Source organism: Gopherus evgoodei, unplaced genomic scaffold (assembly GCF_007399415.2).
Source record: "Gopherus evgoodei ecotype Sinaloan lineage unplaced genomic scaffold, rGopEvg1_v1.p scaffold_36_arrow_ctg1, whole genome shotgun sequence".
NCBI classification, from domain to species: domain Eukaryota; kingdom Metazoa; phylum Chordata; order Testudines; family Testudinidae; genus Gopherus; species Gopherus evgoodei.
The window spans coordinates 216,551-232,040 of record NW_022060038.1 but is presented as its reverse complement, the minus strand read 5'-3'; the positions used below and the strand labels follow the sequence as shown (position 1 = coordinate 232,040).

General features: G+C 45.6%; 1 protein-coding gene across 1 annotated transcript; it reads left to right on the top strand.

Annotated features, from left to right (window-relative positions):
- Positions 1–226: 226 nt before the first annotated feature.
- Positions 227–1,186, top strand: LOC115641858 (olfactory receptor 52B2-like). Its single transcript, XM_030545227.1, has one exon. It carries the CDS (start codon positions 227–229, stop codon positions 1,184–1,186), a length of 960 nt encoding a protein of 319 aa, XP_030401087.1.
- The last annotated feature ends 14,304 nt before the right edge of the window (positions 1,187–15,490 follow it).

Below are 15,490 nucleotides of genomic sequence, written 5' to 3'. Positions count from 1 at the left end.
TGGGGAGCAGGTCTGCAGCTTGTCACAGCAACACAGTGTGAGGGGGGCACAGACTAGGGGATCAGAGGGCTCAATGAAACCCCAGTTCCATGTGCCCCCCCCCCGGGTGAACCCATCACACTGTAACAAATGCAGTCCAGTCCTAGCCGACACTCACCTTCCACTGATTGTCTCTTTTGCTGTTAGTTCCTGGAAATTGAATAGAAGATCCAAGTGACGGCGCATGATGCCAGCTGACAATCACACTTTTTTTGCCCCCGTGACCTACATCCTGACCGGCATCCCAGGTATGGAGGAGTCTTATGTCTGGATCTCCATCCCCTTCTGTCTGATATACGTTGTGACACTTTTTGGGAATTCTCTCCTACTATTCATCATACTAACAGAACAAAGCCTCCATGAGCCCATGTATCTATTTGTGTCCATGCTGGCTGCTGTTGATCTGCTGTTATCTACCACGGCAGTGCCCAAGATGCTGGCTGTATTCTGGTTTGGAGCAGGGGAAATTTCTTTTGCTGCCTGCCTGACCCAGTTGTTCTTCATCCATGTCAGTTTTATGGCCGAGTCGGCCATCCTGCTGGCCATGGCGTTTGATCGGTACGTTGCCATCTGCGACCCCCTGAGATACACCATCATACTAACTAAGTCTGCGATCGGCAAAGTGGGGCTGGCAGTTGTCACAAGAAGTTTCTGTATCATTTTCCCCATCATCTTTCTCGTGAAGCAGCTGAAGTTCTGCAGAACCAACCTCCTGCCTCACACCTATTGTGAATACATGGTCATAGTCCAGCTGGCCTGCAACGACATCACAGTCAATGTCTGGTATGGTGTAGTCGTGGCTATTTTAGTAATTGGTTTGGATTCTGTGCTCATTGCTGTATCTTATGGGCTGATCCTCAGGGCCGTTTTCCAGCTCCCCTCCAAGGACGCCCGGCTCAAGGCTCTCCGCACCTGCAGCTCTCACCTCTGTGTCATACTGATGTTCTACACACCAGTCTTTTTACCCATTTTTGCACATCTATTTAGGCAAATCCCAGGTTATAGTCTCATCCTATTGACCAACCTCTATGTGCTCATTCCCCCCATGTTAAACCCCATCATTTATGGGATGACAACAAAAGAGATCCTGAAACGAACGATCAATGTATTTCATCGGTGGTGCAGGAGAAGCTCCCTGCTGAGCTAAAGCAGGACACAGAAAACGCTTTGGTATTTCGAAATTACACCCAAGTTTTCATTGGACCTGTAGGGATATTTTTATTATGTACTTCCACTGCGTAAGGTCGAAAGCTGGTCTCTCTCATCAACAGAATTTGGATCCAGTGAAATCTATTTTCTCTCCTAGTTTGTCTCTCTAATATCCTGGGACACACATGGCTGCAACAGCACAGCGCCCTGCAACAGAAAACAGCCAGACTGAGTGAGTCTTGTTCTAAGTTGAAAGGAAACAACAAAGCAGGAAAGCACATAAGTAAAATTACTTTATGAGAATGAGAGCACGGTTTGTACTCCTCTATGACAAGCTGCATCCGAGCTGCACTCTTAATGGCCAAGGAAAGCAGCAACCAAGGGGGATCTGCCATGCAGCCATGGGAAGTGCACTGTGCTGCACATTGGGAGATGGGAGCTCCAGTGTTCATTCTGCCACTGGCCTGCTGTGTCACCTTGGAAGAGTTTCTTTCCTCCTCAATATCCTCACGGGCAAATGAGCACACTTTGGGGCCAGCAGGGAAGTCAGGAGCAAGTCTCCTCAGGGAGACAGGGCAGGTATTTCATGGTCCTCCTCTGCACAGCCCAGAACCTGAGCAGGGGTGGCTTTGACTGTGTCATCATGAGACTCCTTATCCTGGAGATCCACCCTATGAGGACATGGCTTGGGCAGGAAACACCCCCCCATACCACCCCATGGCAAACATGGTGATTCAGTGTTTAAGCAGGCCCTAAAATTTTAACTCGTCACTCCTGTATTCAGCCCAATAACTTGTGTTTACACTCCAATGCGGAGTATGAATCTGTTTGGCTAAGGCACCCCCCACAAAGATATGAGAACTCCTGAATCCTTCTCAGGGTCACAGCATTGCCAGCCTCAGTCCCCCATTCCATAGCCAAGGCCTTCATCCCACGGACCTTGCATTTGCCTGCCTTAGGCCTGGTCTACACTACGCGTTTAAACCATTTTAGCAGCGTTAAACCGATTTAACGCTGTACCCGTCCACACTGCGAGGCCCTTTATATCGATATAAAGGGCTCTTTACATCGGTTTCTGTATTCCTCCCCAATGAGAGGAGTAGCGCTAAAATTGGTATTACCATATTGGATTAGGGTTAGTGTTGCCGCAAATCGACAGTATTGGCCTCCGGGCGGTATCCCACAGTGCACCACTGTGACCTCTCTGGACAGCAGTCTGAACTTGGATTCACTGGCCAGGTATACAGGAAAAGCCCCGCAAACTTTTGAATTTCATTTCCTGTTTGGCCAGCGTGGAGCTGTGATCAGCACAGGTGACCACGCAGAGCTCATCAGCACGGATAACAATGCAGTCTCCTGAGAATTGAAAAAGAGCTCCAGCATGGACCGCGTGGGAGATTGGATCTGATTGCTAAATGGGGAGAGGATTCAGTGCTAACAGAACTCCGTTCCAAAAGACAAAATGAAAAAATAGTTGAAAAAATTTCCAAGGCCATGATGGCCAAAGGCCTCACCAGGGACTCAGCGCAGTGCAGAGTGAAAGTTAAGGAGCTCAGACAAGCCTACCAGAAAACCAAAGCAGCAAACGGAAGGTCCGGGTCAGGGCCGAAAACATGCTGCTTCTACGCTGAGCTGCATGCAATTTTAGGGGGCTGCGCCACCACTACCCCCCCATCCGTGGATTCAGAGGTGGGGGTTGTAATCTCAACCATGGCTGAGGATTCTGCGAAGGGGGAAGATGAGGAGGAGGAGGAGGAAGAGGAGGACGACCTTGCAGCGAGCACACAGCACTCCGTTAGCCCCAACAGCCAGGAGCTTTTTGTGACTCAGACAGAATTGCCCTCCCAGCCCTCCCAAACCACTAGCCCAGACAGTGAAGCCATGGAAGCAACCTCTGGTGAGTGTACCTTTGTAAATATAAAACATGGTTTACAAGCAAGCATTTTTTAATGATTGTTTTGCTATGAGGGCTTGGGATGCATTCGCGGCCAGTAAAGTTACTGGAAAAGTTTGTTAACATGTCAGGGGATGGAGCGGAAATCCTCCGGGGACATCTCCATGAAGCGCTCCTGGAGGTACTCCAAAAGCCTTTGCAGAAGGTTTCTGGACAAGGCAGCCTTGTTCCGTCCACCATGGTAGGACACTTTACCATGCCATGCATGTAGCAAGTAATCGGGTATCATTGCATGACAAAGCATAGCTGCGTATGGTCCCTGTGATTGCTGGCATTCAAGAAACATCCGTTCTTTATCTCGCTGTGTTATCCTCAGCAGCGTGATATCGTTCATGGTAACCTGGTTGAAATTCAGGAATTTAATTAAGGGGACAGAGATGGCCATTTTCCTACTGGGCTGTTGCTTAAAAGAAATCCTTCCTTGCACGTAGCCAGGCGGGGGGAAGGGAGGAAGGATAGCACTAAGCTTTTTTGCGTTTGGCTAACAGGAATCGTTCCAGCTACCAACCACGCGGTGGGGAGTGGAAAGGGGGGTGATTAGCAGTGATCTTTCATGATACCAGCCATGCAGTGGTGGGAGGGGTAAAGCAATCATCCTAGAGAATTGGATGGGGGGGGTTGGCTTCTGCTGCTGCATGTTAACAAGAAGAAGCATCAGAGGGCGCTGTGTATATGAAGGCTGGAGAAGCAGAAAGACAATGGCTTACCATGGCCGCATGAAAGCTAAATTCTGATGCCCGGATCTGCGTCTGTGAGATCTGTAACACCAGAGCCTCAGGCACTCAATATTAAGATGCAAAATGCGACCTTGTAGTGAAATCACATGTGCTATGTAAGGTGAATAGTGTTGTTCACTGTGAAAGAGTTTAACCATTGTTCTGTAAAATGTATCTTTTTCAATACTTCTCTCCCTTATTTCCCTCCCTCATGCAGCTGCACATTTTTCAAGCCTCCCTACTCCATCCCGTAGGCTCTCTCAGATAAGGCGGAGGAAAAAGAAGACGCAAGCCGAAATGTTCTTGGAAATCATGTAAGTAACCCGCAATGAAAAAGCTCATCTGGCTGACTGGAAGGACGTGGTAGCAAAGTGCAGGAAAGATGCCAGTGAACGTGAGGACAGGAGGGACCAACGTGAGGATAGGAGGGACGAACGTGAGGATAGGAGAGACGCTCGAGATGAGAGGTTGCGGCAGGAAGATCAGAAGTGTAGGCAGGAAGACCAGAGGTGGCGGGATGCAATGCTGGAGCTGCTGTGTGATCAAACTGATATCCTCCGACATCTGGTGGATCTTCAGGAAGAGCAGCAGGGTCACAGAGTGCCGCTGCAGCCCCTGTGTAACCACCCTCACCACTCACCATGATCTATATCTTCCTCACTCAGATGTGTAAGAACGCGTGGGGGAAGGCTTCGTGCACCCTCCCACTCCACCCCAGTGGACAGCCCAACCAAAAGGCTGTCATTACATTGAAATGTATTTAATGGCCTTTTCCTTCCCTCCTATCCTTCTCCCAAACCACACCCGGGATACCTTGTCAGTTCTCTGCCTCTTTTTATAATTACATTTTAATAAAGAATACATGATTTTTAAACGATAGTGACTTTATTTCCTTAAGCAAGCTGTAATCAAAGGGGGAGGGTGGGTTGCTTACAGGGAAGGAGTCAATAAAGGGGGGGGCTTTCATGAAGGGGAAACAAACACAGCAGTCACACCTTACCCTGGCCTGTGATGAAACTCGTTTTCAAAGCTTCTCTGATGCGCACCGCTTCCTGGTGTTCTCTTCTAATCGCCCTTGTGTCTGGCTGCGCGTAATCAGCGGCCAGGTGATTTGCCTCAGCCTCCCACCTCGCCATAAAGGCCTCCCCCTTACTCTCACAGAGATTGTGGAGCACACAGCAAGCAGCAATAACAAAGGGGACATTGGTTTGGCTGAGGTCTGAGCGAGTCAGTAATGGGCGCCAGAGCGCCTTTAAATGGCCAAATGCACATTCTACCACCATCCTGCACTTGCTCAGCCTATAGTTGAACAGCTCCTGACCACTGTCCAGGCTGCCTGTGTATGGCTTCATGAGCCATGGCATCAAGGGGTAGGCTGGGTCCCCCAGGATAACTACAGGCATTTCAACATCCCCAAATGTTATTTTCTGGTCCGGGAAGTAATTCCTTTGCTGGAGCCATTTAAACAGAGTAGTGTTCCTGAAGATGCGAGCGTCATGAACCCTTCCCGGCCATCCCACGTGGATGCTGGTGAAACGTTCCTTGTGATCAACCAGTGCTTGCAGCACCATGGAAAAGTACCCCTTGTGGTTTATGTACTGGGTGCCCTGGTGGTCCGGTGCCAAGATAGGGATATGAGTTCCATCTATGGCCCCCCCACAGTTAGGGAATCCCCTTGCAGCAAAGCCATCCACTATGACCTGCACGTTTCCCAGAGTCACCATCTTTCGTCCACCAGTACATCCACCAATGTAGTATACGCAATCATATGCCAGCAATGCCCCTCTGCTATGTACATCGGCCAAACTGGACAGTCTCTACGGAAAAGGATAAATGGACACAAATCAGATATTAGGAATGGCAATATACAGAAACCTGTAGGAGAGCACTTCAACCTCCCTGGCCACACTATAGCAGACCTTAAGGTGGCCATCCTGCAGCAAAAAAACTTCAGGACCAGACTTCAAAGAGAAACTGCTGAGCTTCAGTTCATCTGCAAATTTGACACCATCAGCTCAGGATTGAACAAAGACTGTGAATGGCTTGCCAACTACAGAACCAGTTTCTCCTCTCTTGGTTTTCACACCTCAACTGCTAGAACAGGGCCTCATCCTCCCTGATGGAACTGACCTCGTTATCTCTAGCTTTCTTGCTTGCTAGCATATATATACCTGCCCCTGGATATTTCCACCACATGCATCTGAAGAAGTGGGTATTAACCCACGAAAGCTCATGCTCCAAAACGTCTGTTAGTCTATAAGGTGCCACAGGATTCTTTGCTGCTTTTACAGATCCAGACTAACACGGCTACCCCTCTGATACTTGACATCTTTCGTAGCAGCAGCTTAACGATTGATTTGGCTACTTGCATCACAGCAGCCCCCACAGTAGATTTTCCCACTCCACATTGATTCCCAACTGACCGGTAGCTGTCTGGCGTTGCAAGCTTCCAGGGGGCTATTGCCACTCGCTTCTCCACTGTGAGGGCAGCTCTCATCTTGGTATTATGGCATTTCAGGGCAGAGGAAAGCAAGTCACAAAGTTCCATGAAAGTGCCCTTACGCATGCGAAAGTTTTGCAGCCACTGGGAATCGTCCCACACCTGCAAAACTATGCAGTCCCACCAGTCTGTGCTTGTTTCCCAGGCCCAAAATCAGCGTTCAATGGCTAGAACCTGCCCCATTACCAGCAGGATCTCCAAAGCGCAGGGGCTTGTGGTTTGAGATAATTCTGTGTCCATGTCCTCATCACTCTCGTCGCCGCACTGCCGTAGCCGCCGCCGCCGCCTCCTCCTCGCCTGGCTTTGCAGGTCCCGGTTCAGCATAGATTGCACGAGAATGCTCGAGGTGTTTACAATGTCCGCGATTTCGCTATTGATCTGAGCAGGGTCCATGCTTGCTGTGCTATGGCGTTTGCACAGTTCACCCAGGAAAAAAAGGGCGAAATGCTCATCTGCTGCTTTCACGAAGGGAGGGGTGAGGCTGTACCCAGAACCACCCGCGACAATGATTTTTGCCCCATCAGGCACTGGGCTCTCAACCCAGAATTCCAAGGGGCGGGGGAGACTGCAGGAACTATGGGATAGCTACAAGAGAGCTACCCACAGTGCAACGCTCCAGAAATCGACGCTAGCCTCGGACCATGGATGCACACCGTCGAACTAATGTGCTTAGTGTGGCCGCGTGCACTCGACTTTATACAATCTGTTTTATAAAACCGGTTTATGTAAAATGGGAATAATCCCGTAGTGTAGACGTACCCTTAGGGAACATTTTGTGTGGATGGGCCTGGCTTCTCCAGTCTAATCTCACGCTCTTCCCAACACAAGTGGCTTTGTGGGGCTGACAGAGTGGGAGAGAGGTCAGGGAGTGCTGTGGCCTGGTGCACTGGGTGAGGGACTTATTTGCATGTGCTCTCTGGTGAACCGACCTTGAGAGACAGAGAAAGGAAAATCTTGTATGTGTGATTAGCTGTATCTTACCCCCTGCTAGTGGATTGTTTTGCCACTGAGGGTAATGTGATGAGTCTTGTGTAACCATCTGCTAGTGCCATAAAAATGCTGCAGGATATTGTTTCTGCTTTTATTCCCATCTTCCATTCCTGGAGTGTTGGAGCAGAAAATTCTCACAGGGACATAAAAACAGCATAAACTGGGTCAGACAAATGGTCCATCTACCCAGTGTCTTGTCTTCCGACAGTGAGAAATGCCAGGTGCTTCAGGGGAGTGAGCAGAACAGGGCAACCATTGTGTGATCCATCCCTTGTCTTCCCATCCCTGCTTCTGGTGGGCAGAGGTTTTGGGACACCAGCAGCATGGGCTTGCATCCCTGACCAGCGTGGCCAATAGCCATTGATGGACCTATCCCCCACCAACTTATCTAAGTCTTTTTCAATCCTTTCCCATCATAACATCCCCTGGCAGTGAGTTCCATAGGTTAGCTCTGTGTTCCATTAAAAAAATACGTTCTCTTTTTGTATTAAGCCTGCTGCTCTGGTTTTTGCATTGTGTGAAAAAGGAAATAACATTTCTCTATTCACTTTCTCCGCACCAGTCATGATTTTATAGACCTCTATCATGTCCTCCCTTAGAGGTCTCTTTTCTAAGCTCAGCGGTTCAAGTCTTTTTAGTCTCTCTTCATATGAAAGCCATTCTCTACCTTTAATTGTCTTTGTTGCCCTTCTCTGACCGTTTTATTGATGTATTTTATTGATCCTGCAGCAGAAGCTTCCTGCTGAGCTAAAGTAGGCTACAGAAAATGCTTTGGGACTTGGAAATTGAAGCCAGGTTTTCACTGAACTCTAGGGGTGTTTTAACTATGTACTTCCACTACGTAAGCTTGAGAACTGGTCTCTCTCGCCAACATAATTTGGGTCCAATGAAAACTATTTCCTCCTCACCTTGTCTCTCTAATATCCTGGCACACACATGGCTACAACAACACCGCTCACTTCCACAAAAAGCAGCCAGACTGAATGAGTCTCTGTTCTAAGGTGTTGCGAAAACAACAAAACAAGAAAGCACAAATGTAAAATCACCCTGTGAGAGAGCACAGTGTGTGCATCTCCTCTGTAACAAGCTGCATCTGAGCTGCACTCTTAATGGCAATGGAAAGCAGCAGCCAAGGGGGAGATGTCAGACACCAATGGGAAGTGCATTGGACTGCACATTGGGAGATGGGGGCTCTAGTCTTCCTTCCGCCTCCAACCTGCTGCGTCACCTTGGGAGAGTTTCTTTGCTCCTTAATTTCCTCATTGGCAATGTGAGCACACTTTGGGGCCAGCATGGAAGTCAGGAGCAAGTCTCCTCAGGGAGACAGCGCAGGGATTGCTTGGCCCTCCTCCACACAGCCCAGAACCCAAGCAGGGGTGGCTTTCACTGTGCCATCATGGGTCTCCTCGGCCTGGAAATACACCCCATGAGGACATGATTCGGGCAGCACAGACCCCTACACACCACCCCACAGCAAACATGTTTAAGGCCAGAAGGAACCACAGTCTCCTGTATAAAACAGGTCCTAGAATTACATCCAGTCACCCAAGTATTGAACCCAATAACATGATTTTTGTTTCAGCACCTTGCACATAGAGATGCAAACTTCTAAATCCCTCTCAGGGTCACTGCTTTTTATCCACCTCATAGTCCAGTCATCCAGCCCATAATTCTTTAACTTGCTGCAAGAATACTGTGGGAGACTGTATCAAAAGCTTTCCTAAAGTCAAGATATATCACATCTAGCACTTTCTCTATATCCACAGAGCCAGTTATCTCATCAGAGAAGGCCATCAGGTTGGTCAGGTATGACTTCCCCTTGTTGAATCCATGTTGACTGTTCCTGACCACCTTCCTCTCCTCCAAGTGCTTCAAAATGGATTCCTTGAGAACCTGTTTCAGGATTTTGCCGTGGACTGAAGTGAGGCTGACTGATCTGTCGTTCCCCAGGTTTTCTTCCATTTCTTTTTTAAATATGGGCACTATATTTGCCTTTTTCCAATCTTCCAAGACCTCCCCCGATCACCACACATTTTCATAGGTAATGGCCAATGGCTCTGCGATCGCATCAGCCAACTCCCTCAGCACCCGTGGATGCATTACGTCTGGATCCATGGACTTTTGCACATCCAGCTTTTCTAAATAGTCCTTAACCTGTTCTTTCACCAGTGAGGGCTGCTCACCTCCTCCCCAAACTGTGTTGCCCAGTGCAACAGTTGGGGAGCTTTTGAGAACTTCAGATTTTTCCACATCCTCTGTCACTATTTTGCCTCCCCAATTCAGTTAGAGATACCCAACTGTTTTGGCTAATAGCCATTGATGGATCACTCCTCCATAGACTGATCTATTTGTTTTTTTCCCCAGTTATACACCTGTCTAGTTCCTTTTTGAAGGCAGTTGTACTTTTGGCCATCACTACATTCCCCTTGCAATGCGTTCCACAGGTTACATTAGTGTTGCTTGAAAAAATATGTCCTCTTGTTTGTATTGAATCTGCTGCCTATTAATTTTGTTGGGTAACCTCAGGTTTTTGCATATTGTGAGAAACTAAAGAACGTTTCTCTATTCACTTTGTCCACACCAGACATGATTTTATAGACCTCTGTCATGTCCCCCATTAGAGGTCTTTTTTCTAAGCTGAACAGCCCAAGTCTTTTTAGTCATGGTGAAAGCCCCCGAGGTGAAGGAGGAGTTTGTGGGGAAGTCAGAGGGCCCTGCACCCCAACTCCACAGTCAGCCAGGACTCTCAGCCAGCATGTAAAACAGAAGGTTTATTTCTTGAGGGAAGAGAATGTAGAACAGAACTTGTTAGCAAAAAAATCTGTGACTTTCAGTAAATTCATCTTTGGGGGGACTGGAAGGACATTCCGGACTTGCATCTCTCTGAGTCCCCCACAGCAGACTGCCCAGCTTCCAGTGGCCCGACCTCTGACATGCCCATTACTCCTCCTCCTGGTCTATGTCTCTCTTCCCAGGCAAATTGTCACCTTGTTGCATCCTGCTCCTGGGTCTCAGGTGACAAAGGGCATTGGCCATCACTTACATACAGAGAACTGGAGCCACCTTACCTGACCTCGAGGGCCTCAGCCATAGTCACACACCCGGATTCCCACCACTTAGGCATTGTGCAGCACACACAGGGAAACTGAGGAACACAGAGTATTCAAACCGTAAGACTCAAATAGGCTTGCATATAACATAATAACTTTCTAACAGGCATGTGCTGGTGCCTAAGGGCCTTGTAGCCTGATGTTCAAGACCTGTGGTCCCTGACACACAGACAGTAATGAAGACAGAGTCAAACAAGCCCATGGCAACCTTCTCTCCTGGCGCCCTTTACTGTTGCTGCCAATCAAGTCATGCTGAGAAGACAAATTTTCTGATGCTGCTCCTCGGTGATATGAGCAATCAGGACAGCCCACCTGACAGGCAATCCCTAGGGGACATAACCCAGTGATAATCCTAGACGTGTAGGGCTGGAAGAGCCCTCACGGGTCATCTAGTCCAGTCCCCTACACTCCAGGCAAACATTTTCCTAAGTGGCTGCTGATTTAAAGGGTTTCAGGTTTGGATGTCGGGGCACCGGAATGAGGGGGGCAAGGGCCATGGCCCCATCACTTACAGAAGTTGAAGGGTTAAGTGATATAAACCCTGTTACACTGGGCAACATCTGGATTAAGCAGTTTTTATCACCTTAGTGGATATTGCAGTTCATAGCACACAGATTTCACCCTTGAAACTTGGGCCAGTCCCCTCTTTTGGAGTCTTCCTTGTTGTGAGTGTCTTTGTTGCTTTCAGCATAGGTGGGGGCAGGAGAAAGGCCAAGTGTGGGGTCTCCATGTTCTGTTTTATACCTTCAGTCCCATGTGCTGGGAGAACACAAGTCCAGGCATGTCTGAGGGCACTGCTGAGTCTCCAGGGAAGGTTGAGCAGTGCCCCTGGTGTGACTTGATGCACATGAGACATTGAACTGTAGCTCCTTTGCTGGACAATGGCTGTTGATGGGCTATTTCACACCCTGCCTGGACGCTGGTTACTTTCCTTACTGTTGACTCTGGGAAGCTAATATCTGGCTGATTGCCCACCTTACAGCATGTTTTAGTGCCAACCATAAAATCAAGTCTCATAATTTCATATACAGTAATAACATCCATATTTAGAAAGAATAGTGACTTTTAGCTGATCATAATCTTTCCCCTGACACCTCCCATGTCCTGCTTTATAAGCAATATCACAATTATATACAGATGAGGAATATGGGAGTTACAAGATGCTTATAGTATGTCACACTCAGTTTTAGAAACCCAGAATTTTTGTAATCACAGCATCGCACGCCATGAGTCTACCAATCATGATAGCTAGTATTGAAACTGCCAATGACAGCGCAACGGAGACGTCATTTAGTAAACAACATGCTTGGGACTGGAGTCATGACTATCCTAAGCGTTAATTAACAATATGACCAAAAGGAGGAAATTAAGTGGTGCTCAGTTAAAAAAAATGTTATATAGAAGAAAGAAAGGGAAAAAGAAATGATTGCAAAAATGCACAAAATTGATTCCTTTGTTGTATCAGCTAGGGCCAACAGTGAGACAGAAAAAAAAGTTGAAAGAAGTAGTGAAGTAAAAAGTGAAAATATTGGTGTTGATGTTGTTGGGGGGGGCCAGGCCCCGAATAATTGATAATATGGCATGGGGTTAAAAGTTTATATTCTCAGGCCTGCCATTGCCCTCGAAGTACCCCTTAGATTAATCAATATGTTCCTTTAAAGCTAGCAAAAGTACATGCAATCATTTATCATTTTCTTTTGTTCTTTTGTTTATGGTATAAAATGTAATCGAGCAAAGAGGGGGCTCTGTAGTGTGGGTAAAGGATATAGTTTAATTAAAGGATCCGGTACTTAATGAATTGTAAATGATGAATTATGGCACCTGTAAGCATCTGTGTAAACAAGTGGGGTATATAAGCTGGAGAAAAGGATAGTGATGTGTGCATGATCTGAGATTTTATATCTCCTTGCACCTTATTTGACTCAAATAAAGATACTTGCTTCTCCACTCCGGTGTGTTCATTGGGGATACGCACACCGGGCAAACGAACCCCAACTGTTGCACCCCCTGCAACAATGTGGAAAATATTGATGTGTATAAAGTACATATTAAAACTAATGAAGAAATTCTGGCTGTGGTTAATGTTGAAGAAAACATTCGAAATACTAGAGTATCAGAGACTACCGGGAATCATGTTGCTTTGGATATCTTTGACAATACTGCAGAGATTTGTGAATCACATCAATCAGAAGTTCAGTCTGACATTGGAATATCTACCATAAGTGTCGACACGGCCCAATGGATATTGAATGATGCTACAATGGAATATTTATCAACGCATGATATTAAACAAAATATCGATAGTGATTTTATTAACTCAGAAAGACAATATACTGATAAAATGCGTGTTCTAACCAAAAATGTGTTTGAATGACATCTTTTAAACAGTGAAATAAAGCCATGGCAATATCTTGTTTATTCGGAGAGCAAAGGAGCCGTGTTTTCTGCCCCATGTTGATTATTTGGAGGGATTTCTAGTCTGGCGACGAGTGAATACCATGACTGGAAAAATATATCAGCTCGACTACGTGAACAAGAAAATTCCACTGAACATAAAGCGGGTGTACTGACAATGGTGAGGAGAGGCAAGATATCCGGAAGAATTGATATGAATTTAAAGTTTCAAATGGAAGAAGACATTATGCATTGGAGAAATGTGTTGAAGAGGATTGTTGCAGTGGTAAAGAAACTTTCAAGCAGAGGACTTGCATTTAGAGGTAAGGTGGAAAAATTTGTATCACCTTATAATGGCAATTACATGATGGCCCTTGAGCTTGTCGCAGAATTCTACCCGTTTTTAGCAAGTCACATTGCACATTATGGAAATGAAGGTCGAGATAACTTCTCTTATCTTTCATCCTATACATGTAATGAATTTATAACACTGATGGCTTCAAATGTGATCTCAAATATTATTAAAGAAGTAAAAGAAGCCCAATATTTCTCAAGAAGCATTGACTCAACTCCTGATATATCTCATGTTGATCAATTGGCTTTTAAACTAAGATATGTAAATGATGACAGCATACCAGTAGAGAGGTTTCTTTGTTTTTTACCAAATACTGGCCACAACTCAGAACAGTTAGCTGATGCTGTACTTCCAACTTTGGATTGTTATGAATTAGATATTACAAACTACCATGGCCAGTCGTACGACAATGCCACTAACATGTCCGGTGTCTATAGCGGGTTGCAAGCAAGAATTAAGACTATAAACCCTTATGCTGTGTATGTGCCTTGCTCTGCGCATTCTTTAAATCTGGTTAGAGTATGTGCAGCAGAAAGTTGTCAAGAAGCATGTTCATTTTTCTCAACTCTCCAACATCTTTATTCATTTTTCTCTGCCTCTACTCACCGGTGGGAGGTTTTACTCTCTAATTTGAAGCCAGGCAGTAAAGTAATAAAAAGACTTTCTGAGACTCGCTGGTCATCTCGAGTGGAAGATTGTCATAATTTGAATGAAAACTGGAATGCTATAATTAAAGCTTTAGATACAATAAAGGAAGATGCTACTGAGAAACCTGTTACATGAAATGAAGCTGCAGGCCTGCAGCGAAAACTCGATCGACTTGAGGCAGCTTTTCTGGCTGTATTTTGGAGCTTACTCTTGGAAAGATTTCATATAACTAGCCTAAAACTGCAAAATGTTTGTATTGATATACAGACAGTTGTAGAACGCTACAACTCACTAATAGGATACATTAACTCTATACGGGACTTGTTTGATATGTACGAAGAGAAAGCCAAAAAAAAAAGATCTGAAGTTGAAGACTATGAATTTGACACAAAGTGACAAAAAAGTGTAAACTGCAAGTTGAGGAGACACGCAAAGTTGAAGTGGAAATGTGTGGTAGAGATATATTTAAAGTAGATACCTTTTTAATAATACTAGATCTTGCATGTTCTGAACTGAAATTCAGAAGTAATGTGTGTCAAGAAATGTATGGCAGATTTCAGTTTCTCTCTAACATTACCAATACTTCTACAGCAGATATAACAGTTCATGCTAAAAACTTACAGCTATGCTACCAAGGCGATTTAGAAGAATCACTCATGAATGAGTGTTTACATTTTCGATCATATCTGAAAGGTTTTGAAATTCCTGAAAATGAAAAGAAGTCAATTCTAAGATATTGCAGCCTTCTTCGAAATCAAAACATTCCTTCAGTATATCCAAATCTTGAGATTGCCTTCTGAATGTTCCTTTGCACCCCTGCTAAAAATGGTTCAGCAGAATGATCATTTTTGGCATTCAAAAGGGTGAAAAACTATTTGAGGGCTAATCTCAGTGAAGAAAAATTAAACTCCTTTTCTTTCCTGACAATTGAAAAGGATCTAACAACTTCTCTGGATTACACAGAAGCCACTCAAAGGTGTAGGCTTAAACAAATGTAATTACATACCACTCAAATACTTCTATTTCTTTCATTGTATCTACATAAAATAAAAAATAAATATTTGATATAAAACCGGACTCCCGCTTGAACGTGGCATTTTGGATCCATGAGCAGTCCTGCGCTATAACCAAAATCACGCTATACAGACTAAAACTAAAAAAAACTATAAAAAGTTCATATGGGGCCAGCAGTAGGGAGCGGCAATTATTACAGGGCCTAAGGCCGGCAGAATCATTAATCCACCACTGAAAAGGGTCAATAGTTCTCTTTCACAGAATCATAGAATTGTAAAATATTAGAGTTGGAAGAGACCTCAGGAGGTATCTAGTCCAAATCCCTTCTCAAAGCAGGACCAACACCAACTAAATCATCCCAGTCAGGGCTTTGTCAAGTGGGGCCTTAAAAACCTCTAAGGATGGAGATTCCACCACCTCCCTAGGGAATCCATTCCAGTGCTTTACCATCCTACTAGTGAAATAGTGTTTCCTAATATCCAACCCAGATCTCCTTTTTGGGACCCCTCTTCAGGTACTTGAAGGCTGCTATCAAATCCCTCCTGTCTCTTCTCTTCTGCAGACTACACAATCCCAGTTCCCTCAGCCTCTCCTCATAAGTCATGTGTCCCAGCCCCCTGA